A 22995-nucleotide genomic window follows, 5' to 3' on the forward strand; every position below is an offset into this window, starting at 1 on the left:
CACAATGCCTTGGAAAGCGATGTGCCTTATAAAAGGAATGGGGCCAAACTTTGCATAGTGTAACATCACTTTCAGTCGTTCTTCACCCTTACTACAACCCCATGTACACTGCCTGGGGAATGTGGAGAATTCCAAAGCTTGATCAACCTGCTGCAAAGTACACCTTTTAAGATATGATTGGACAGTAGCTGTTCAGTGGTGAGGTTTAGCAAAGGGTCAATTTGGGTCAGTCTTGTTCATGACTGCCACTTTGGTGCTTGATTAATTGAAAAAGGTGTAGTTGTTTGAGATGTTGAAGTCTTTGATGCAACTCTATGAACAGAAGTGAAATAAACAAGCACAAGGGCAGAAGTGTTAGAAGTCAGTGGGGGGCACAGATGGTGATCTATCAAAAATGACTCACAGTATGAGCGGATGGATGGCTTATTGGCGTTGTCCTTCTATTTGTGGCAATAGACAACTTAGTAGAGAGCCCGTAAGTAAATGTAAAATACTGGACAAAATCTGCCGAAGAAAATAAAACTTATATCACAGTAGTCCTTATATATATGCAATGCCCATCAAGCCTGATTCAATTTTTAGTCTTAAGGGTAGGGTCTTAGGGTCTTAAGGTCTGCAGAAGTCAGCGGTCCGCATTCATTCTGCGCAGTTTTGGCGGCAAATTATCCTCTGGCCGACTCCCGATCAAGGGGATCTGGACTGGTGTTGGGGTTGGAGCAGCAATGGTGCTAATGGCTGCTTGCAGTCTGTGTTTCTCCAGCTCACACTCCTCGGCATCTCCATCCAAGGACAGCAGCTGGACCTGCTCCTCCAGCTGTCCTTGCCTCGCTATCGGGATGGAGCTGGACCTCAGCCTCTGAATACTAAGTGGAAGGTCCCCTGTACTGGAGGCCTTCCCCCCAGGCAAAGCTGGTCCTGTCTTCAGCCCCCTCCAGAGGAGCTCCTCCTTGGTGGAGCTCATGCGCTGAAGTTTACTGGGCAGCCTGGTGGCTTGGTCTTCAATGTGGTCTGCATAGTCAGCTGACAGGAGCCTTTCCCTGCGGCCTCCGCGGCCTCCGTTGCCCAGCAGAGGGGAGGAGGGGGTGGGCGCAACAGGCAGGGGGTTTGGTGACGTCAACGAGGACTTCTCCTCCTGTTCTTTTACGCTGTAGGGAGGTGTAGGGACCTCAAAGGTGTTGTGAAACTGCGAGTAGTCGACTCTGAAGAAACCCTCCTCCAGTGACATGACAGGGAGGAAACGATGGCCCCACAAGACTTCGTCTTCGGTGTAAGATGTCCTTGCCTGGCATGTCATACCTACGATGGGGGAGAAGAGATAGAAGTTTCAAATGCAAATAAGGAACTTAAGATTGTGACATTATGAAGAACAGTGTAGTAAGTGGGATGTTAAATACAGTGGACAGACAGCAAGACAGGGAGCAGCAATGAAAAGAGGAGAAGTACTTCAGGGAAAACAGAGACAGCTATGGAAAAAAGACAGAAGAGCTTGTGCCATTGAATAATTAAAGACCATGAAATTAAACATTCTGTTAAATATTTCATTTTATAATACTGGGAAAATGCTCTACGCTACAGGGTAATAGATGATGAAAAAGATGATATGGGAAAGGGAAGCATATTTAAAAAAAAAACATATATATATACATATATATACAAAATGAATCGTTTGCTCTAACCAGTGGTCTCCACGATGCCCTCTAGGATGACAACAATCTCAAACTGCTCGTTCATGAGCGAGCGCTGCGACAGATCAAAGAACGGGCTCTTGGTGTTGATCTCATGGCAGATGGTTAGAGGCGACACCAAGAAGAGCTGGTCCGCCCCCGTCCCAAATCCCACGTCCAGCTCACACTGGTCCAGGGGCAGGAACTCACCCTCTGGGGTCTGCCGAGACTGAAAACACAAACAATCCGGACCATTACGTTTACATTTTTACTTATGAGTGATAATTCAGGATAATTGTTCAACTTTCTTCTCCAAAAACGACAATTGTCCTCAACACTCCTTAGCACCTGATCACATAATTGTGAAATTTAATAACAAAAACAAAAAAAAGGATCAGAATCAGAATTTGACTGGCTGAGCCTTGGCAGCATGAATATTATGGATATTGGACATTTAAATTTGGGTTTGGATTTGGGAGCACAAAAGAAAAAACACAAACCACGTAAATATAAATTTCATGTCCATGGACGGGAACTGGCATTTCTTGCAGAGAATTAGGTGAGAAGATCAATACCACTTTAATGTCTGTAGACTGGATGAGTAGCTGCAGCCAGTTATCTTAGCTTAGCTTAGCATAATAGCATAAGGACTGGAAACGGGGAATCAGATAGATAAAAGCAACCTAGTAGCACCTCTAAAGCTCACTATATTTAACCTAATTAACTGGGAAACAGGCTAGCTGTTTCTCCGTTTTTAGTCTTTATGCTAAGCTAAGATAGCTGGCTGCTGACTGAAGCCTTATATATCACATGCTGGCAATACAAAGCTCCTGATTATCTTAGCTCTAAGCTAGCTGGAGTCCCTCCAAAATTCAAGGCGCCGATTTGCTGTTTGTGCAAAAAATAAAAAAAAAAGACAAAAAGTAAAAGAAAGAGGTTTTATCCACACGGCTTCAGCAGTTTTATGACCTTGGGGATAATTGGTGTGCAGTCTACGAGGCCACTCCACCAGCCAGAACACTTTTCATGTTATCTCTGTTGGATCATAAATGCCATTTTAGTGGACATTTTTCATCTAAAACCCCTTACAACTACTGTATACCTATGTGTTATTTGCAGGTGTAACTGTGATGGGATTCACAGTGTTAAGAGTACCATGAAATAGCTTGGAAAAAGCAATTTTCTTCAGTGATTTGACATGGTTGCATATGACATAGGATGCAGGGGTGGGAGTTAAAGTGAGGTGGGGAGTTGATTTTGGAGCACAAAAGCAGACGGGACAAAGCCTGCGAACTAGAAGTGATCATAGTTGCTCAGAATTGCCTCCATCATACCCAATTAGGACTCTGACCTGGTGCTTTTAGGCTGATTTTGCTTGACAGACCAGCATGTTTTGTGAGATGGGAAGAGGCAGCTGACTCTCCCCAAAAATCTGACATTGACATTTTATTGGTTGGAATATTTATCCGCCTCTGAGAGCTGGATGAGTCAAAAACTCTTGACACTTTTGGCACATGTATAGATTTTGATTTACAAATAAAGGAAAGAAAGAAAAAAATAAATATTTTGACATGTTTGGCACAGAGTGACAGACATTGGAACACTAGACCCAGGAGAGACAGCACTAAAAAGGTGCTGTAAGACCTTGATGTTGTTCTCTATGCCCTTACTGGCAGACGTAACGGGTAAAGGTGAGAATACGGATGTGAAAACAAGCAGCGGCCTCCCACATCTGTTAGGCAGCATGAGCACTGGTAACATCCTTAGTTTGTGACACTTAGCGGTAATCTTTCCCTCTCATTGGCAGCATATTAGAGAACTCTCCTGTAATATCCTGGCCTCTAAGAAAAGTATCATTAGATTATGAGGAAGACACTAGTGCTTGCTCTTGGGAAACCATGCTCAATTAAATAAAGCACTCTTTTAGCTGTTAAATTAAAACATGGGATTAGGGAGAAGGCTCTCTAAGAGCTTATAAAATCTCTATTGCTGTCAATTGCAAGCCTCTTACTCCGGTTCGTTTGTCAAGAGTGAACAATTTACAAAAGAAAAAGGTGTTTGTTTCACCCTGAATGCGGAAGATAAAAACCAGGCGACGACCCATATGAATTCCACTATCAACACAAGTGAGTAAAAAGCAAAACAATGCAAATGTGTTGCCTAAACTGAGTTATATCCTGCCACGGCTCAATGCAGATAAATCTCCCTGTCGCATGTTAACTTGTACGCAGCGTAGTCTCCCTGGCCCTTTGAGTGAGGAGCCACTTGGTCGACAGATGGCAAACAGGCTGTCATTTGTATTCACAGTGATGTTGAGGACAGAAGGGTGTGACATTTCACAGGAAGACGTCTGTGCCCACAGATCCCTGGCTCGCCTCGGTGAGGGAAAGTGTCACCCATCACGCTGTACCAGTGATGGACGCTCCCGGAATACGCAGACAGGGAGTCTACGTCGCATGTCTACTGAGGTTAAATCAGGGTAAAATACTCTGAGAGCAAGAAGGCAGATGTTTTACATAAGAGAGAATGTTTAAAAGTGTGGATGCCTGGAAAAGAAATTTAAATGAAGTAAAGAAAAGCAATAAAAAGCCACATTACCTGCCTGTCCTTTAATCTACCAGTCTGCATGATATGTTCTTATAATGAATAAAATACTACAACTAACTTTATTCTGGCATTACTCTGAGTAAAACATGTAAAATATGCAGTCACAGTTCCATCTTGCGATAAAACACAACTGCTTTGTGACTCCCTGCTTAGTGTTCAGAAAATAGTTTGACATTTTGGAAAATATACTTTTGCTTTCTTGGTATTAGAGGCTGAGACTGCCCACTACAGTTATCTTAGCTTAGTAAAAAGACTGGAAACAGTGGGAAACAGCTAGCCTGGTTCTGTTCAAGGGTAGCAAAATCCACCTAACAGCACCTCTGAGGCTCACTTTAACATGCTGTATCTCATTTGATACAGCCAAAAAACAATGCTGCTCTCTTCATACAGAGCCAGGATACGTCTTTCCTGCCTTGATACCAAAGTATATTAACTGCTGGCAGCAGCCTTATATTGAACGAGCAACTATGTGAGTGGCATCGATCTTTTCATCTGACTTTAAGTCAATAAGCACATGTCTTACTGTGAAATGCACATTAAAGTCACTTTTAGTGTACTAGTGGAAGTATTGTTTATGTTCATATATGAAATATCTGCGTTATGTTTGTGAGCAGTGATATGCAACAGTGTGGCAGTTACTGCCTCTACTTAAATCTTAATTTACCAGCTTCCTGCAACATCCTTTCACAGTATCTCTTAGATTTAGATGAGCGTAATACTTCTGCAATTGATTTTTCCATATAGCTGTTCACCTCTGCTTCTAGAAAAGCTTCCTCCATCTCCTATAAGTGGGAAGAACAGATGGAATCGCTTTTTAAAAAGCCTGTCGTGTTTATTTATCAATTCATTTATTTCTCCCAATCGTCTAAAAACGGAAATTGTCATTGAGACAGTGCAGGCAGGTGTCCCATTTGTCAGCCAGGCTCATGTAAGTCAATGAGACTGGAAACTAATTTCCCGGGAAGTCATATTTAAGCCATTCTATTTATGAAAGTGAAGCTGCTGTCTTTCAGATACTGTTCACAGCTCCATTGATGAGCGCTGCAACAAAATTATACCTCTACCAAGGAAGGAGCAACCTGCTTGACACTGAATAGTTTTAACAAGGTGAAGGCTTTGTGTGTTCTCTTACTGCTGCTAAACAGTCAGTGCCACAAGAGGGTAAATTAATGGCCTTCGGAAGCGGGCCTGATACAGTGAGAGTGCTTAATTTACTAAACCACCTGAGATTCAGGTTGAGTGAACGCAGGCCCAGTCCCTGGTGACACACTTTCTCCTTCGTGACAGTGTGTGTGTGTGTGTGTGTGCAGGTGTGTATGTGATAGAGACCCAAACAAACACTGAAATTTAGATTTAGGTGTGTGTTTGTACATGTGTGTGTGCACTTCCCTGTGTGTCTGTGTGCCGTTAATGCATCTGTGCACTTGTGTGTGGCACATACGTCCACGTGTGTCCAGCTGGGTCCTTTGAGCTTTGGGCTGGACATCAAACGCGCCTCTCCCACAGACGTCACGTTTTAGCTGCCATCCCCGGTCTCTCGACGGCAGCATTAAAGCTAATTCGACTGTCATTCTTCTTCTTCTTGCCTTTCTTCTCCTCTCTCTGCTTGTCCTTCAGAGTTAGACGGTGGCAGATGTGGGGAGTCATGCTGACATGTCTGCCTGCCTGTCTAGCTAAACGCTTGCATCCATGCCTGTCTATCTGCTACTACTAGCCTTTATCACTCATCTCCTGCTGCGGACCAACCTACTGAGACGAGCTTCTACTGACATTGACGTGCACCACCCAGCTGTCACTCTCTTCCTCTGCCTCTCTGTCTTTTTGTTTGCAACATTGCTGCTGTTTACCACTTGTTTCTCCCTTGTCTAAGTACTTTTGTCTTGCTAGGATGAGTACTTCATGCGCAGCTTGCAAACTAGATGCAAGCATGTTTCTTTATTTTAAAATCATATTCTGCCAGTGCTGTAGGGGTCAGTGCACAACTGCATTCTACTGATTTATTAATGAAAGCTACATTAATATTAATGGTAATTCAAGGACAGTTGTCTTTTTTTAAGTTAATGCATTATGGATATAGAAAAAATGCAAGTCCTGCCAAGGAAATACATGTTCCCAATCCGTGGCTTAAATACCAAATCCAATGTAGTCTCTTGCAACTCAGTGAGCCTTGAGACAATTTTTTTAACTGGAATAAAAATACTTTCAATAATGAAATAAAACTCACACTTAAAAGAACAGGTCCTCCCTATTCTTCTGAGTGGAGCTACATGTACATCCATTTCGTGCCGTTAATTATTTTGACAAAATATTTCCTAGCAGATATCAATTAATAGAAAGATCTTGGGCTTTATTGACAGGTGTATAGGCTCATATTCCAAACACTCCCACACACTGCCGATTACTTTATAGAGTTGCAAAGTGGGGGAGCTATTTCAGCCTCCTCTGGTTCTGGAGGTAAAAGTCTTTCATTTTTCCCAAAGACAAAAAAGTAAAAACAGTGTTAGAAAATGGCTTGTTCTATTAAAAAAAAAAAAAAGTTGGTTGTACAAGCCTGTATACACAAAAAGTTTGGGATATATAATTTATTTACAACTCCCAAGGTGCATTTCTGCAAGAAACATCAAATAGTTAATAATAATAAAGCTTATAATTGCAGCACCAACTGCAGGGGAAAGCTGAACATTGCGCTGTTGAGAAAACCCCTGACTGGCTTCTTCTCTGTAGCAGTGGCTATTGTTTTGGAAAAACACTTCCAACATCAGCATCTCCTCCAATTCATAACTCTGTTTACTGCAAACTGCCCCCATATCATACATCAACACAGACTCACAGCAGCTTGTGAAATACTGGTTAAATTTAATCTATAGGATTTGTGTGCATGGACGCGAATGTCCCATGTTTTTCCTGACACTCAGTGGCTGCACCACATCCACTGTTGTCCTTATTCTGCAGTCAAGTTAGCAATAATAACGCTACATATACAAGACTTTCAAAATAAAGCTGGCAGAGAAAGATTTCAGGTGATGGTCCCAGATTGGCTAAGGTTTAGGCACCAAAACACTTGGTCAGGTTTAGGAAAGATTACGGTTTGGTTTATAATAACTGCTTTCTTAGAACATGTGAGTGAAAGTCCTGTGTTTGACCCTCCCACCCATCCCATCCACCTCCATTCGTGGACTTTCTTGCCCTTTACACTGCATTCTTCCTTATTAGTTTGAAAGTTCTGTCACGAAAAATATGCAACATCTGCGTCCATGTACAGGAATCTATAGATTTTGTAACAATTTAAAAAAAGCTTTTGGGCTGTATGTACATGTAAACACAACCTGGGTGAAACAAACCAATCAGAGAACACCAGCACAACCAGTATGGCTGCTGGAAGAGGATATAAGTAGTTGACAGTCAGCAGGATTTTAATGTTGATAGCTAATGGAAACATACAGCCAATGTGAGTCTTTAGACAACAGCATGACCTCACTGCCTCCTGGAACATTATGTTACATTTCAAAATAAAACAGAAAAGAGTTAAAATACTGCATCGCCAAAATGTGCTTATTTGACCTGACTGCAGACCATCTATTGTAAGCAAGGTTCCAAAGCAACTTTGCGGCTTTAGCAAACATGCAAATGTTATTGATGCATTCCTGCATACTAATTACATGATCAAGAATGTGACCAACCTGAATTTCTAAAAATCCAGAGTATCCAGGTCCCATAAGAATTTACAACCCATGGCCATCCCTGACAATGGATTGCAGCTGCCATGTCACAGTGTGTTTACACAGCTCCATCATTAGGATTTATGGCAGCATGTCTCATTGCACCAGTCAGCTTTGTGGGCAACCCATCTCACAGTGACCTTGAGCTGCATGTCACCGGAACACAAGCCATTGCTTTGTTTTCACAGTGCAGGTGTAGTACTACATGGTGATGTACAGTGCATTAACTCTACAACAGCCCACTGTACAGCCTGGCATCACAATGGCATCGCTTTCTGGGATTTAAAACATCACTGTGTCTGTTAACACACCTTAAAGACAAATTAGAACATTGCATATATTCAGTAGGAATCCTACAGTGGTATCCTGCACACTGCAACCTGCTTAAAGATAAGAAAAGAGGGGCTTGATCCCACCCAATGTCCAAGAAAAATCCATGAAACATAATGAGACTGGATGAGATAAAAGTGAATTTAGAAAGCACATTTGTTTACTTGTTCACTTGATTGTTTACTGATTGTCCTCTGGGCATGACTGATGGCACATGACTGTGATTCCTTTAATCAGATAGTCAGTAAAGTCCTAGATGTCACACACGAATAGCCATGGCTTAAAAAAAAAACAATTGAATGATCATCTAAGAAGATCACCGTTTACTGGCAGAAATCCCAGATCGAGATCATGACTTAGCTCTAATTAACTGATCTCTGAAGAGAGCCGATTGTTCAACTAAAAACATCTGAAAGACAGATGGGTGAGAACATTTCTCACCGCAAAGATTCTATAGTTTGTTTTGCAGCAGTTATATTAGACTCGGGCAGGTTTATGTACTTGAAAAGAGAACTTAGAGTCAGGCACAGTGTACCCAAAGTACCAAGTCTCCATAATCTACTCTTCAATAGCACTGCAGCAGTTGTTGCGGCTTGTTCTGCTTTTACTGTTGTGAATGAGAACTGCTCAAACTGCCAGTGTTACACTTAAGGTATCAAATAGAGACTATGATGTAAATTTATCCCAACAATTCTCCTTGTGGCTCCATAAAAAGAGGCGATTTTACCTCGGAGATGTCTGTAGTATACAACCACTGTGCAGGCAAATCTGACCAAGGTCAAACACGAAGGCATGTCCCATGGGTGAAGATCCTACTGCTTTCACTCTGTTTGAACCAAAGTGTCTTAAACAACCGTGACATTACATTAAACTGTCTCAGTGGAGAGTTGATATAGCATATGTGCCTCAGTGATGCCGTGTTGATTAATTGCAATTAATGCGGCATATTTTCGTTTGCCTTTCCAGGCAACTAATTAAAGAGTAAATGACGATAAAATGAACTAAAAACACGTTCCAGGGAGATTTGAAACATTAGCGATAATCACTTATTAAATCATGGCTTTTCATGTGTTCAACTGAGTGACTTTTATCCCTCTAATGGACACAATTTCAATTGTTCTTTTACTCTCTCTTACTCAAAATGGCAGGGACTGAACAGAAGACATTATTTTAAATGATATTATAAGCCTTTGTGCAACACAAAGCATTAAGTTTAGCCATATCAATGAGCTAATGGTGATACCAACATACTGGGAGCTTTCCAGTGAGTCTCCCTCAAAAGGCACAACTAAGTCTCGCTGTCACAACAAAACACTGCTCTCCTTCAGATATCTAGTGATGTTTGGACTGGAGCAAAGCAGATTTCATTTAGAAGAAATGCCTGCTTACAGTGAGGAGGAGATTGTACAGAAAAACACGCAACTGTCGAAAAATCTACTTATATGTGATGAACTATGGTGCAGGAACATGGATTTTTCAGCACAAAATTTTGACATGGTAGAAAATAATTAAATCAAAGTGCAGCCCTGCAGAAGATATTTTAGTTTCCCTGGTAAAAAACAGCCTTCATTTCATGTCATTCATCCCCTCTGCACTGAAAATCAGCTCACAGTGCTTCATTGTAGCAGCATTTTATATTGAGTTAAGAGTATAGGAATTAGCTCAATTGACCTTTTAGTCAATCGTCGTAGTTTCCCACCTACTGTCCCCCAGGGGCCCATTCATCTCATCTGCTGACAGTTAAAGCAGAGGCTGAACTTAAGATATACAGACCATTGACGGCCATTCTGCTGACTGAGGGGGGACAGTTTGTGAGCACCCTCAGTGTACCAGGAAACACACTCTGCAGCTCAGAAAAGAAGATGAAGGAGAGCAGCAACACAAGACTGAGCTCAGGGCAAATCAGGCACTGAGGGAGTTGCTGCAGGGGGGAGATGTAAATGGTCACCCATTAAAATACATCTTTTATGTTGGAGCCTCATGTTAAAACCATAGCCTCTGCAAATCATAGAGACCCTCAGGGAATGCAATCAATTCTGGAGATGAATGGAAATGCAATGCATGACTTGGAAAGCACTCATAAAACATAATGGGAAATTTCAAAACAAATTAAGGGGCTGTCAATTAGTCTTGGCCTTGATAATGGCATTTCAAGACTTGAGTTGGAGCGTGGGGCGAATGCTCACTGCGCCAAAGTGTGCCTTCATGTGTGGTGATTAGAAACCTCAGTCTGTTTTAACCTGTAGCCTACCTTGATGAGTTTGCACCTGATCTGCGCGGACACCATATGGCTGTTCCGCAGGTTCCCCACTCGGAACATGAGGCACAACTTGCCGTCCCGCTGCGAAATGACCGCGTCCTGGCTGAACATCAGCGTCTCTGCGCGCTTCTTCGGCTGCGACATTTTGATGAACATGCAGCCGATGAGAAAGGCGTCCACGATGGACCCCAGCAGCGACTGGAAGAGGAAGAGGATGATGCCCTCCGGACACTTCTCGGTGATGTAGCGGTGGCCGTAGCCGATGGTCGCCTCCGTCTCGATGAAGAACAGGAACGCGGAGGGAAAGTTGTACACGTTGGCGACGCACGGGGTGTAGGACGAGTCGTGGCCGCCGTGGCTCAGGTCGCCGCGGATGTAGGCGATCACCCACCACATAGAAGCCATGACCAGCCATGCAACTGTGTAAGTGAGGATGAAGATGAGGAGGTTCCAGCGCCACTTGAGATCCACCAACGTGGTGAAGAGATCGGAGATGTACCGGCTGGTCTCCCCGCCAAGGTTACCGTGCTGGACGTTGCAGCGGCCGTTCTTCTCCACAAACCGCTGCCTCTTTCTCTTCACCGGTGCGGAAAAAGTAATGGCCCGGTTGGTGTTGACCACCTGGTAGTCCTCGCCAAATTTCCTCCGTATTGCTGACATTGTATCAATCAACTACTTGTGACAAGCAGTCAATACTTGTGAAGAATCGGGCTTTTAACGCAAGTTTGATACCCCCCGTCCAAAACCATGCAGTAACATTCAGCGCGCGGCTCGCATCCTGTGAGATGGAGATGCGTCTCTCTCCTGTAAATTAATCGTAAGTGAGCAGAGATTCTGCGCAATACATGATTCAGACTCGGTCCTTTACGCATACGAGTCTGTTGCAAGTGCCAACTTTTTCCCTCAGCTCTCATTCAGAGAGTGTGGGGAAAAAACGAAACAAAAGAACAAACATTCAAATTAGATTTTTAACAAAAGCTGACTTGAAATAGCTCGAAGGCTTTAGAGCCACTGAGGTGTTACTCAATAAAGCTGAGGGTGTGAATAGCAGGATACGGTGCGCACTTCTGCCTGAGGGAACACTCTCTGGTGGGAGTGACTTCAAATTAAAGATTGTGGACGAACTGCAGCACGGGTGGCAAATTTCCCCTTTCCAGAGGGGTGGGGGGAGCTGACGTGGGGTTACAGAGAGGGAAATGGGTTTTATTTGGCCTGTACCCAATCAGGTAAAAGCATCAGAGCGAGCAAACAATGTAACAATGGAATCAACCGTGGGCAGCCTTAGTCTTTCCCCGCCTACACATTACTTTGAAATTCGTTTCCTGTTGCCTGATTACCTCTATCTTGATAACGTTATACTACAAAATTGTTTATTTTAAGTACTTGTGATCATTGGTGGCTATTTGGTTCCCCCTAGTGTTACTGCAGTGGAAGTGAACCCAAGATAATGCCAATAACTGGAGGATGAACTGCATTATACACCTCGGAATACTCTATATGAGGTTTCAGACAGATGGTAAAAATATGTCTCAACAAAGCTATGCATGTTCACTGGAATATTATAGGGACTGTTCAGAAAATATGTATATACGTGCTTCACACTAAGTCGCTATGGGAATATTATCAAATTAATATGTTTTTTGTCGTCAAAGCTATTCACACAAACAGAATGTGAAATCATTACCTTGATCTTCTGGGGCTGAGCTCCATTCTGTGTATCTTTCCAATGGACCCGTTGTAAGATTGTATCATGGAATTGGTCCCAAGAAGAACACCAATCTGGAATGCAACATTGTGATTTCCTCTGAAGCCACTTCATCATCGTCACCCCATTTACCTCTCTTTTTTAATCAACTGAAAATAAAGCCATATGAAGTTGACAGGGGAGTAGAGAAAGAGGGAAACATCCAGTTGGACTTAGTCCCAGGCCAGCAGGATATGAAGCGTTCCACACAATGAGTTGGTGTTTATACAAAATAAATGGCCATGAAAACATAATGGAAAAACACTTTTGCTGGCTGCAGTTTTTTGGATTTGGACATAATGACGATGACTTTTGTGCTCACAGAGGAGACGGGATGAGGGAATTGAACCGTGCTCACAGAGGAGCAGAAGGGCTATTCAGCTATGTGCTATTTTTAACCTCTGTACAGTAATGGGTGCCTCAGATTTAACTTTTTTTTTCATTTTTAGCAGAAATATGCTGTGATTCACCTAACAGATATACTGTAGCCTTCATGATGAGTCTGCATACTTTTATCTGAACAACAGGGGAGTGAGCTGATGAGTCAACTCAAATGTCATGTCACATTATGCAGTCACATTGAACTCTGTTTTTCATTATTTGCTGTCCATCAAATGATCTCTTTATGGCTTTAAGCTCCCCAGAAGCAACGTTTTAACTCACATGCCATGAAGTCATGACTGTTAGTAATTAAGCTGTAACTGGCAATTACAAGTTTATAATGAAAACCACATATTGCGTTAATGATTAAAGAGGAGATGGTTGGCACTAAGAATGTTTTTGCTCTTGACAGAAAAAAAAACATGTTGATGAGTGTGCTATATGAACTGCAGAAATAAACCCGAACATTTTCTTAACCTTTTCTAATACTTACTTGTATTAAATATCAAATGAAAATGCATCAGTGGAAAAAGAAAAAATGTTCAAGGATTATTACGTAGCAATCAAAATAACCAGTTCTACCAAGCTGCAAATGTAGCGCCTCAACATTTAAAAGGAGTGGATGCTCTCGTCATAGTGAATCCATCACACATAAACAGAATCTTTTCGATTCAGGAATGAATGAGACAGATTCACTGTCTTATCAAGGACGTAGTAAGAGTTTTATTAGGAGCCCCCAGGGCAAAAAAAAAATTGGGCCCCTACTGACCAACATCATCACCTTTAGTTTAGGAATATGTATAGTGTGAAGATGATATAAAGGTCTTAAAGCCAGATTTGACATAGGGACCTTCTACAATGTATGTCCACAACATAAGATAATGACGCAAGATCCACTTGAATTCATGGTGACTACAGTGGAGCAAAATCCCTGAAGACATTTGTAACAAATCAAATGATCTAAAATCTATTCACAGTGAAGCCCTCGTGGTTTGGGGCACCAGGGCAGCTGTCTGCTCCACCCAGTTGGTAACCCACTGCCGTGTTTTTGTGTTTGAATGCACTGATCTGATTAACTAGATTGGCAGTGGCACAGATACTGACCTTATTAAGTTCGTCGTGCTACTGCCAGATGTAGAAGAGTTTCTACATCTATGTCACTGTAAAATTCATTGTTTCCACCACCATTCAGCACGACAGTCCGCTGACTCAGATTTTAGCACCAAAACACCTGACCTCTTGTTACCTGAGTGAAAGAGAGTGCTGGTGTCAGATCGGTGATCTGAGATATGTGGAGAGAAAAGTTGGATTGGTGCATGCCTAATTTTGTGCATGTGAAACATATCTGTGCCCCCCTGAAAAACACCTACAGAGGGACAAAAAACATGAAAAATAGCGTATAATACATACAAAATACAAAAGATGTAAAGACATACAATTTGGCATTGTGCTACAATATATTTTACTTTATGATTTAGGAGGCCTATGGTGCAGCTTCTTCCTACACACCATAATACAAGTTCTCAATGGGAAAACCAGAAAAACAAATAAAAAAAACACACAAAAAATCTCCGAGAAATTTAGAAAAAAAAGAAACACTTCACATGTAAGTAATATGACATTGTAAAGTATTTAGCAAGTAAGTAAATAAGAATAAATTTAAGCGTAGGCCATCTTTTTTGTGTCCTGAATTACATGCAAAGACAAAGCGTGCACGACGCCATGACTCTCTTCGTCGCAGTGTGTGTTCATGTTAATGTGCTCGGTATGTTTACATTACTACAGAGCACGGGGCTAGCTGTGCTGTCCAGCGAGGCTCCCTCAAACCTCAGCAGCCTTCGCCTGTCTCCTCTCACGACCCGTCCGCTGCACCCATAATTCCCCGCGCCAAGACAAGATGGAAGAAAGCAGCGACCGCTGGAGAACAATGTTTTGGCAATAAAATCCCAAAGCGGCGAATACGGAGAGAATATAGGCACGTTTGAGACCAACTGCGGTCATGTGTAGGTGAGTGCGACACTTAATCGGGTTTTACTCGTGGCGAATGCTTTGGCTTTGTCGAGATTGAAGCGACGGAATTGTCTGGCTCGGCGCAAACGGGAGATGCACTGAGACCCAGCATCATTGTTTCTGTTGCATGGGCCGTAATGCGGGTTTTCAGTCGGGGCAGCTAGCAGCTAACTAGCTAGCTCATGGCAGCTTGATTGTTATAAACACAGCTGCCTTGAAGCGTATAATTTTATTTAGCTCGGGCATTTGATCTGAAATCCACATGTACCGCATTCGCCGAGGAATGTTTTGCTAGCTAAATGCACTGGTAAGCATTATCCGGTTGTAATTACAGCTAAAGTTAGCTAACAATAAATAGAGCGCCAGCGTTGCTCGCAGCCAGACAGATTTGATTTCACGAGCGTCATCAAAGCTTGGGAATTGGAGAATGAGACGTTTGTACCGCTGACTTGACTTTAAAGCAAACTGGCCGTTTAATTTGACCTTATTGAATGTTGTAATATTTTTTTCCACCTGCGTAAGTAATGCTATTGGATTGTAGCATGCGCCCACATAGAATTGCCGTTTTAATAGTCAATAAATGCGTTAATAGCATTAAATCATGGATCCTATTTCAGCGTTAGCTAGCTCGATAGCAACACTAGGTAACAGGCTAAACGTGACGTTACATTGATCATTACAAATCAAATTAAACATTTACTGACGACAAATGCGGGTTATTTTAGACCGTATAACTTTAAGTGTTGATCTGACTTTACTTCAATTACTGTTTATGGTTTGTAGGACGTCTTAGCCGATTGTTTTGATTGAGGACGGAAGATGCGTTGATTGTGTCTCAATGTGGCTAACCGGCTAGCTAACTATGCTAACTAGCTTGCTAACTATTATGCATCACAAAAGCTCATCCGCTTTCTGTTGAATGCAGTGTCGCGTAGCCAAATGGTCGGCTGGGCTAGACTAAACAATAAATTCTCACTCCAGTTGTTCTTCTGTGCTCTTTCCGATAACGTTACACGTCGTAGTAGTCACCAGAGTGCGCCTACTTAAAATGACTGAAATGTGTAGCTGGATTCGACCCAAATATCGTTTGTTTTAGGCAAGTGTAGTGAACCGATTAATGTGCCAATATTGCAATCAGTGCCCACAGCTTTGGCATTTGCGTAGGTTTATTAGCCACAGATGGCAAGTGGTGTTGTCCAACATGCATCAAAGTTCGAAAGCAATAGCGATGATTTACCAAAAGCTATCAAACTACCGATTTTATTTTGGCTGCAATCCAAGTCACATGTGGTCCTACATGTCGAGAGTAGAACAATACAGGATATGGAGTAAATATTTCAGACCCAACTGAAGGTTTTTTGTCCCTTCTTAGTAGAATATACATATTGCACACTTTCCTTTTTTTTAAATATAAAGACACATCATGAAATCCTCACAGATCATGAATATTAGTCTTAATGTGTGTGTCTCTCTCAAGCTTTTTAAACCAAATGTAAAATTTTATTTTAACAAAGTCGAGGCACACATTGACTGCATTAATTTAGATTTTGTTAAAACTTAATTGTAATATAGCATCGAAAGAATGTTATTGACACATCTGGGTATTTTTACTTCCAAGCTCAGAAGACTGACCTAATTTTTTTTCCATTTGGGGTTTGAAAGGGTGTTTAGTCGACGGTAATAGACTTCACCATCTCTTTCAAATATACATGACATACTTATTGTGATATTGTTTAAGCTCTGACATGTTACTTAAGCAAACTGTGCCAAAAGTCTGCTGGTGTGGTTGAGATAGAGAAATAGAATTACCAGTAATTGTCTTGATTTTGTTAGTAATGTGTATGGTATATTGAGTGTTCCTGTATTTTCCTCTTCAACTCAAATAAATCACAATACATTATTAACAATACATTATAAACAGTATGAATTCGTTCAACAGTTAAATGCTTTACTTTGCCATAGTGCAGAAAGTTTCACAAAGTAAGATTCATTTTCATTTAGAGGTTTCTCATGACAATTTGTTTTTTCTCAGTATAAATGAAATGCATTTTGTGCAAAGTATTCATTAAAGTTTCCAGTTACTGTGCCCAGTGCTTCCGTTGGGTAAAGCCTGATAAATCCAATTAAGTAATTAATGGGTAACTGAGAGGAAATTCAGAGAACATTGTAGTGCACACAGGCCGTACTTTGTAGACTATGTAGCCGTGACTATTGGCAAGATTATAAGAGATGAGATGTTGTAATACAGACTGGCAAAAAAACTGTCTACATTTTCATGTCTGAAATCATCAGTACTTGACTTTGACGAGTACATGACTTTTCATGCCTTCTCTTTCTTTTAGGATATTCTTCTCCTGCATTCCTGTTTAAATTGATTGCCCTCCTTCTTCCCTGCACAAAGCGAAACCACCACCATGAGTATTATCCAAGACAAATTAGGCAATGAGTTTTTGCGCAACGGTGGCATGGACCCCAATTTTGCACCAGGTATGCTTATGTTCAGCCACCTGCCACCTGTCACCAGCTTTACACGGCTGGCCTCCCAGTCCGTTATGAGTGAACTTCCCCAGGAGATGATCCTGAAGAAAGAACGTGATTCGCCGCCAGAACACCAGGGCGCCACTGCTGTGAACACGGGGGGCTTCCTCCAGAGCATGGGCATTAAGCAGGAGCGGCTAACCGAGCTGGATTACCGTATGCCCCTCTATGGCGGGGGTGGAGGTGTTGGAGTGAACTGTGCTGGCGGGGGCGCGGGGAAAAGTGGTACTGACATGCCGGACATGTCTTTCGGCAACCACCACCAAAATCACCAGAACATGCTCTTGCATGACCTCAGCCTCAGCAATGTTCGTTCCCTCGGAGAACCGGTGAGAAGGGCTTGTGGTTCCAAATACCATTTTAAGTGACATGTTGCTAATTTTTGTTGAACTTGACACGTTCATTTGCAGGGCAGAAATTGTAATGCACAGGCTTTTACTTATAGAGAGACCTTAGTTTACCTTGCTGTAGCAATTGTGGCCTCTATTTGCTATTTATAGCTTGTGGTATGCTTACCTTTTTGTTTGTCCTTAGATGCCTGGAAGACCGGGTAAAGAGCCAAAAGAGACCTCAGGTAGAAGAGGTCGGAGGAACAATGGGGATGGACAGGGAGGCAAAGCACGAAGGAAACGCAACGACGCTGCAAAGGTTAATCATTGTCCTCATCTCCTTCACTACACTAGAAAAATGTGTGTTGTTTGGCTGAAAAATATCTGCAAGTGAAAGGAGTGGTGTTGAGCCCTCAATGCTTTTAGCCCTTAAATTAATTTGATCTGCACATCACTTAAGCGGGATGTGGAAAAGTGCACAATATTATACTTGTACCACTTGTGCTCATGTTCTTTTCCTTGTAGGCCATGATGTTGGATGCAGATGGAGCCTGCCTGTCCCCCAGCTCAAAACCACATATCTGTGAGCACTGTAATGCGGCCTTCCGCAGCTCCTACCACTTGCGCAGACATGTGCTCATACATACAGGTGAGAGACTTTCGCTGCTTGTCAGTGCTTTACTTTTACCTTAGATCCTCAGTGTTTTCCAAGAAGTTTTACATTTATAGTATGTCTTATTTAAAATTTGTTTTAACCAGCTAGAGCCACTGCTGTTTTCACCAAGTACAGCATTGCTTACATTGCTGAATGGATCCCTTATGCTGAAAAAATAGTTAATTAATGTAAGATGCACACAGGACATGTCAAGTCAGAAGCAGAACACATGCATCAATAGGAGGCAGTCTCTGTTCTCAGTTTCAGGATTTAATAACCGCACTCTTCACTACCTTCCACTGTTACTAATCTCCCCTTCACCATGAGTGCTTGGGGCCATACTTGAAACCAGACAATTGCTTCAGCCAGTGGTGACTAAATGATTACTCATGTATTTCTGGGTGTCTTAGTCATTGCCTTTGCTGGGAATTCCTTTCTTGGTTCTTTGAACTTGAGCTAATACATTCAAAGCAAAATTCAACTGAATTATTGGTGCACAAGGTTTTCTTGTATAAAATGTTTTTATCTGTACGTGGCCTCCCTGTGCTATTCTAAATATGCAATGCATCACACAGTTTTTACAACATATGTTATTACTTTGTTAGTGTTAGGCAATTTAGAATGTTAGTCTTATAGGTCTGCATTTGATGTATATTCATGCAACAGGTGTTTCATCAAATGCCACAGTTTCATTGTCATTGTGACGACATAGTAAACGCAGTTATGTGACAGGCTGGGCGTTAATTAATGTGGTGGGCGGATGGTTGTACTGTTGATCGCACAGGTGAGAGGCCTTTCCGGTGCAGTCAGTGTAACATGAGCTTCATTCAGAAGTACCTGCTCCAGCGACACGAGAAGATCCACAGTGGTGAGTTTCTGCCCCTGGATATATAGCATACTGAAGTGTTTGGGAATGAATGTCTTTGCCCCTAACACCTCTGTCTTTTGCAGGAGAGAAACCTTTTAGCTGTGACCAGTGTAACATGCGTTTTATCCAGAAGTACCATATGGAGCGACACAAAAGGACACACAGTGGCGAGAAGCCATATCGCTGCGATACCTGCCAACAAGTAGGCTACATTTAGTCTGCTTGCTAAGTAGCTTTACACTTTTTTTGCCATTTAATTTTATGTATTATTCCTGGTGGCTTTGTATATACTTTTCATTCCTTTAAAATTATCCTTTTTCTGTCATCTCTCCGTCCGTTTTTAGTTTTTCTCAAGAACAGACCGGTTACTGAAGCACAAACGGACTTGCGGAGAAGCCATAAAGAAGGGCCTGGACCCAAGCATGCTGGAGCTCAGCGAAGCAGAGCTAGGCCATGGCAGCTATTCACTCACTCAGGGAAACTCTACCACCTCTGGACGCAAGAGGGCAAAGTCCAAAAACGGTGAGGGCGGTGAGCGCAAGAGGAAGAAGAATGCTTCGGCTGCAGCAGCCTCATCCTCTGGGGAAATGGTCCGTGACCTGGGCCTGCAGGACTTCAGCATGGAGCACCCCTCAGGCTCAGGCCCCGCCATGCAGGGTCGCACTCCCAAACTGGTCTTTAAAAAAGCTGGACGCAAGGGCCTGGACAAGGACCTCCTTTCTCTGGAAGACGGTGTTGATGGACAAAAGCGGTTGGGCCAGAAGCCTGGCTCCATGGATCACGTGGAGGGCTCTGGTCTCGATAACATGGGTCTGCTCCAGGGTGCCGGGGGTAACAAGCAGGGGCCGACCACCAGCAGCAACTATGATGATGCAATGCAGTTTGTGAAAAAGCGGCGCTACCTCCATGCAGTTAACAATGACTATGGAGCCAGCTCACTGCACATGGCATCCCAGGGCAGTAGTGTAATCCAGGGCTCCCTAGGGCCTGAGCCCACACTGGCCATGCTGGACTCCTCACCTTTGGAGCTCAAGCATGACAAGTCGGGAATTCCAGATGAGGTACTGCAAAGCCTGCTAGATCATTATAGCCATAAGCCAGAGGGGGGACACCACCATGACGTGACTTTTGACCTGTCAGACCACCCCCACCATGTAGACCTCCAGCCGGCAGCCCCTGTTACCCCTGAGCTGGAGGATGACTCACCCAATGGTGGTGACAAGACAACAGTGATGAGTGAGTACTCAAAGTTTCTCCTGCAGGCTCTGGAGCGCACCAGCCATAGTGGACCCTTCCCCAGCCTTGGCCCCACAGGGCCTTTCCCACTCCTGTCCAGCAGCTCCAGTCCTACAGGGCCCCTTTTCTCCGACAAACACGTGTACACCACATCCCCACTTGATTGTGGCTATCCTCCTGCTGTCTCCTCCCCACTGCCCATCGTCACTCCTTCGTCAACCTCCTCTTCATCCTCCTCCAAGTCCCACTATGGCATGCTTGTTGGCTCCCCCTCCCAGGCAGGCTACCACCTCAGTTTAGAACCTACTAGCCACCAGCAGCTGACTCCATCTCAGGAGCTGACCGAGCAGTTGGAGAAGCAACACTCCCCAGGTACCTTCAACCTACCTCCCCAGGACCTGACTGCCTCAGCAGAGGGCTCCAAGGGGCAGCAGCCCAAGGCTGGAGGGAGCGCTGCACCTACCAATGGCTCCAGCTACCCAGACCTGTCCCCACTGAACCCCCCGAAAGAAACCACGTATCAGATTGAGAACTTCGCCCAGGCCTTTGGCTCCCAGTTCAAGTCAGGGCGGCGGACCCCTCTGGGCTATGGCAGCGATCCTGGGTCAGAGGTTGACCACAGAATACGGACTCCAGTGTCAGAATTCTCAGGGTATACCAGTTTGTTAGCTGACGTCAGTGAGCCAGTCAGTACAGGATCAAAAACTCCGACAAGCCAAAGTTTCAGATAAGGGTCAAACGAGGTGAATCCAACTGGGGGCTGTTCTGTTGCTGTCCATAGGGTCCCTTTACCCATCCTAATTTTTTTCTCGTAGCAAAGATTTGTTTTTTAAACACTGCCATTAAATGTTCATACAAAAATGACCAGGGAGGGTCTTACATGGCCTCAATGCAATTTTTTAAATATTCTCATTTTTATTATGTATTTAGTCGCTCAATTTTTGTTAAGAGTAGTGATTTTGATATGAACGTACCGTAGATTTAAATGTAATTTAAAACATTTAGAGGGTAGCTATGAACTTGCTTGATTTTTCTTTTTTTTCCTGAACTCTTGTGTTTTACCAATCACCATACCATTGTAAAGTAATAATGATTAATGTTGATAATTTCAATAATAGTAACATTTGTGGCAGGGAAAGGCCCAGAATTCAAATGGCAAAAAAGTATATATTGTCTGTTACAAGAAACGTATTAACTCAGGAAAATAGGCAAAATTGTGTAATAAGACTTTGTATTATGAGATGCAATTAGCACAGTTTTTACAGGTGTACTTTGAGACTACAAAGCTTTGATTTTACGTGTTTTTTTTTTTGTTTGTTTTTTTTAACTCGTCAGAACAACAAATTATAATACATGATCATGTTTGGTTTCTACTGCGTGTAGCTTCATTGAGATTATGGTACTGTTTTGTCAAAGTGAAGACATCCACATTTCTTTTGAGAGCCACATGAATACACGAGGTAGTATAAATTGTAGTGGAGTACAGCCCACGGTGCGCGCACAACATGTTCTGATGTGAAGAGGACGTTTGAACATAACTGACTGTTGTTTTGTCAGCATGAAGTTGTCAGTTGATGATGCCTGTCTAATCACACACTCTGGTTGTCCCCACCAGTGGCCAGTAGAAAAGACACAGCTCAGACAAAGTTCGACCCACTGCTGTTATGGCTGTCTCAAAATGCAATGAACACCAGTCTGTGATCTTCTCATCATGCTGTTGCTGAAGTGATTTCTCTTTTTTAAACAAGTCACCGCTTTTCTACTCCACTCTTTGCTGTTCCTTTTTGTGTCAGTGGAATCAAACAAGCACTTTTTTTAAACAAATCATCATTGGAAACAACAACAACCCATTCAATTTGCATATGTGATAAGTGAATATTATGCTAATGGCTATTAATATTATTTTAAGAGGAGAAAACTGTGAACGGGTTGGGAGGGAGGGATGGTGGGAGGGTGATTGGGAGGGAGGAAGGGGAGGGCTGGGTTATTGTTAAAATGGGTTTGATAGGGGTTGACTAGGCATGACCATGGGCATCTAAATGTATTTTGTTGCTTTTTCTCATGGGTAGAAGAGAGGGGGAGGGGGGGTTCCTCACGGTTTGTCGGGTGATGTTGTAAAAAAAAAAAAAAAATGATTTGCCATAATTTTGTTATACAATATTTTGAGAGTACCTCTTCGTATTTAAGTGTTTTGAGAGACAGGCTGACATTGCTGGAACCCCTATATCTTGAAACCTCTGGGTATGTTGGATCCCCAAACCCTTTTATTTATTCTCCCACTAGCCACAGAACTCAGTCGCAGATATTTTTTGGCAAGTCATCACCGGACCTACACCCTACCCCTTTCCCTCTACTTTTTAAGGATTTTTTTTTAACCCCCACCACTATTAGTAATTGCAAGAAGCCGCTTCAGTAATACAGTTAAGAAACAGAAAAGTTAAGTTTTACCCACATCCCCTCTCCAAAATGCAGCCCTGCACTCACAAGAAAAAAAAAAACAATGGCCTTCTTTGTCTTCCATGGCTAAAGCCATTCTATCCCGGCAGCCAGGGTTGATATTTAATTTAGTTGATTTCCTGTGAGCCGAACAACCCCCTTTTCCTATGTCTGTGAGCTCCACAGCCAAGAGACTTTGAAGCTGCTCAGATCACAGG

General features: G+C 42.8%; 2 protein-coding genes across 2 annotated transcripts; one reads left to right on the forward strand and one right to left on the reverse strand.

Annotated features, from left to right (window-relative positions):
* Positions 1–622: 622 nt before the first annotated feature.
* Positions 623–11240, reverse strand: LOC121624566 (G protein-activated inward rectifier potassium channel 1-like). Its single transcript, XM_041962334.1, has 3 exons — positions 10572–11240; positions 1677–1893; positions 623–1296 (listed from the first exon to the last, which is right to left on the reverse strand). The coding sequence occupies exons 1-3, from the start codon at positions 11238–11240 to the stop codon at positions 623–625; spliced, it is 1560 nt and encodes a 519-aa protein (XP_041818268.1).
* A 3338-nt stretch (positions 11241–14578) lies between these two features.
* On the forward strand, positions 14579–22264 carry znf281b (zinc finger protein 281b). Its single transcript, XM_041962650.1, has 7 exons — positions 14579–14712; positions 17058–17582; positions 17788–17901; positions 18108–18231; positions 19022–19105; positions 19189–19307; positions 19450–22264. The coding sequence occupies exons 2-7, from the start codon at positions 17130–17132 to the stop codon at positions 21070–21072; spliced, it is 2517 nt and encodes an 838-aa protein (XP_041818584.1). The 5' UTR covers positions 14579–14712; positions 17058–17129; the 3' UTR covers positions 21073–22264.
* The last annotated feature ends 731 nt before the right edge of the window (positions 22265–22995 follow it).

This window comes from Chelmon rostratus, chromosome 21 (genome assembly GCF_017976325.1).
Source record: "Chelmon rostratus isolate fCheRos1 chromosome 21, fCheRos1.pri, whole genome shotgun sequence".
NCBI lineage: Eukaryota > Metazoa > Chordata > Actinopteri > Chaetodontiformes > Chaetodontidae > Chelmon > Chelmon rostratus.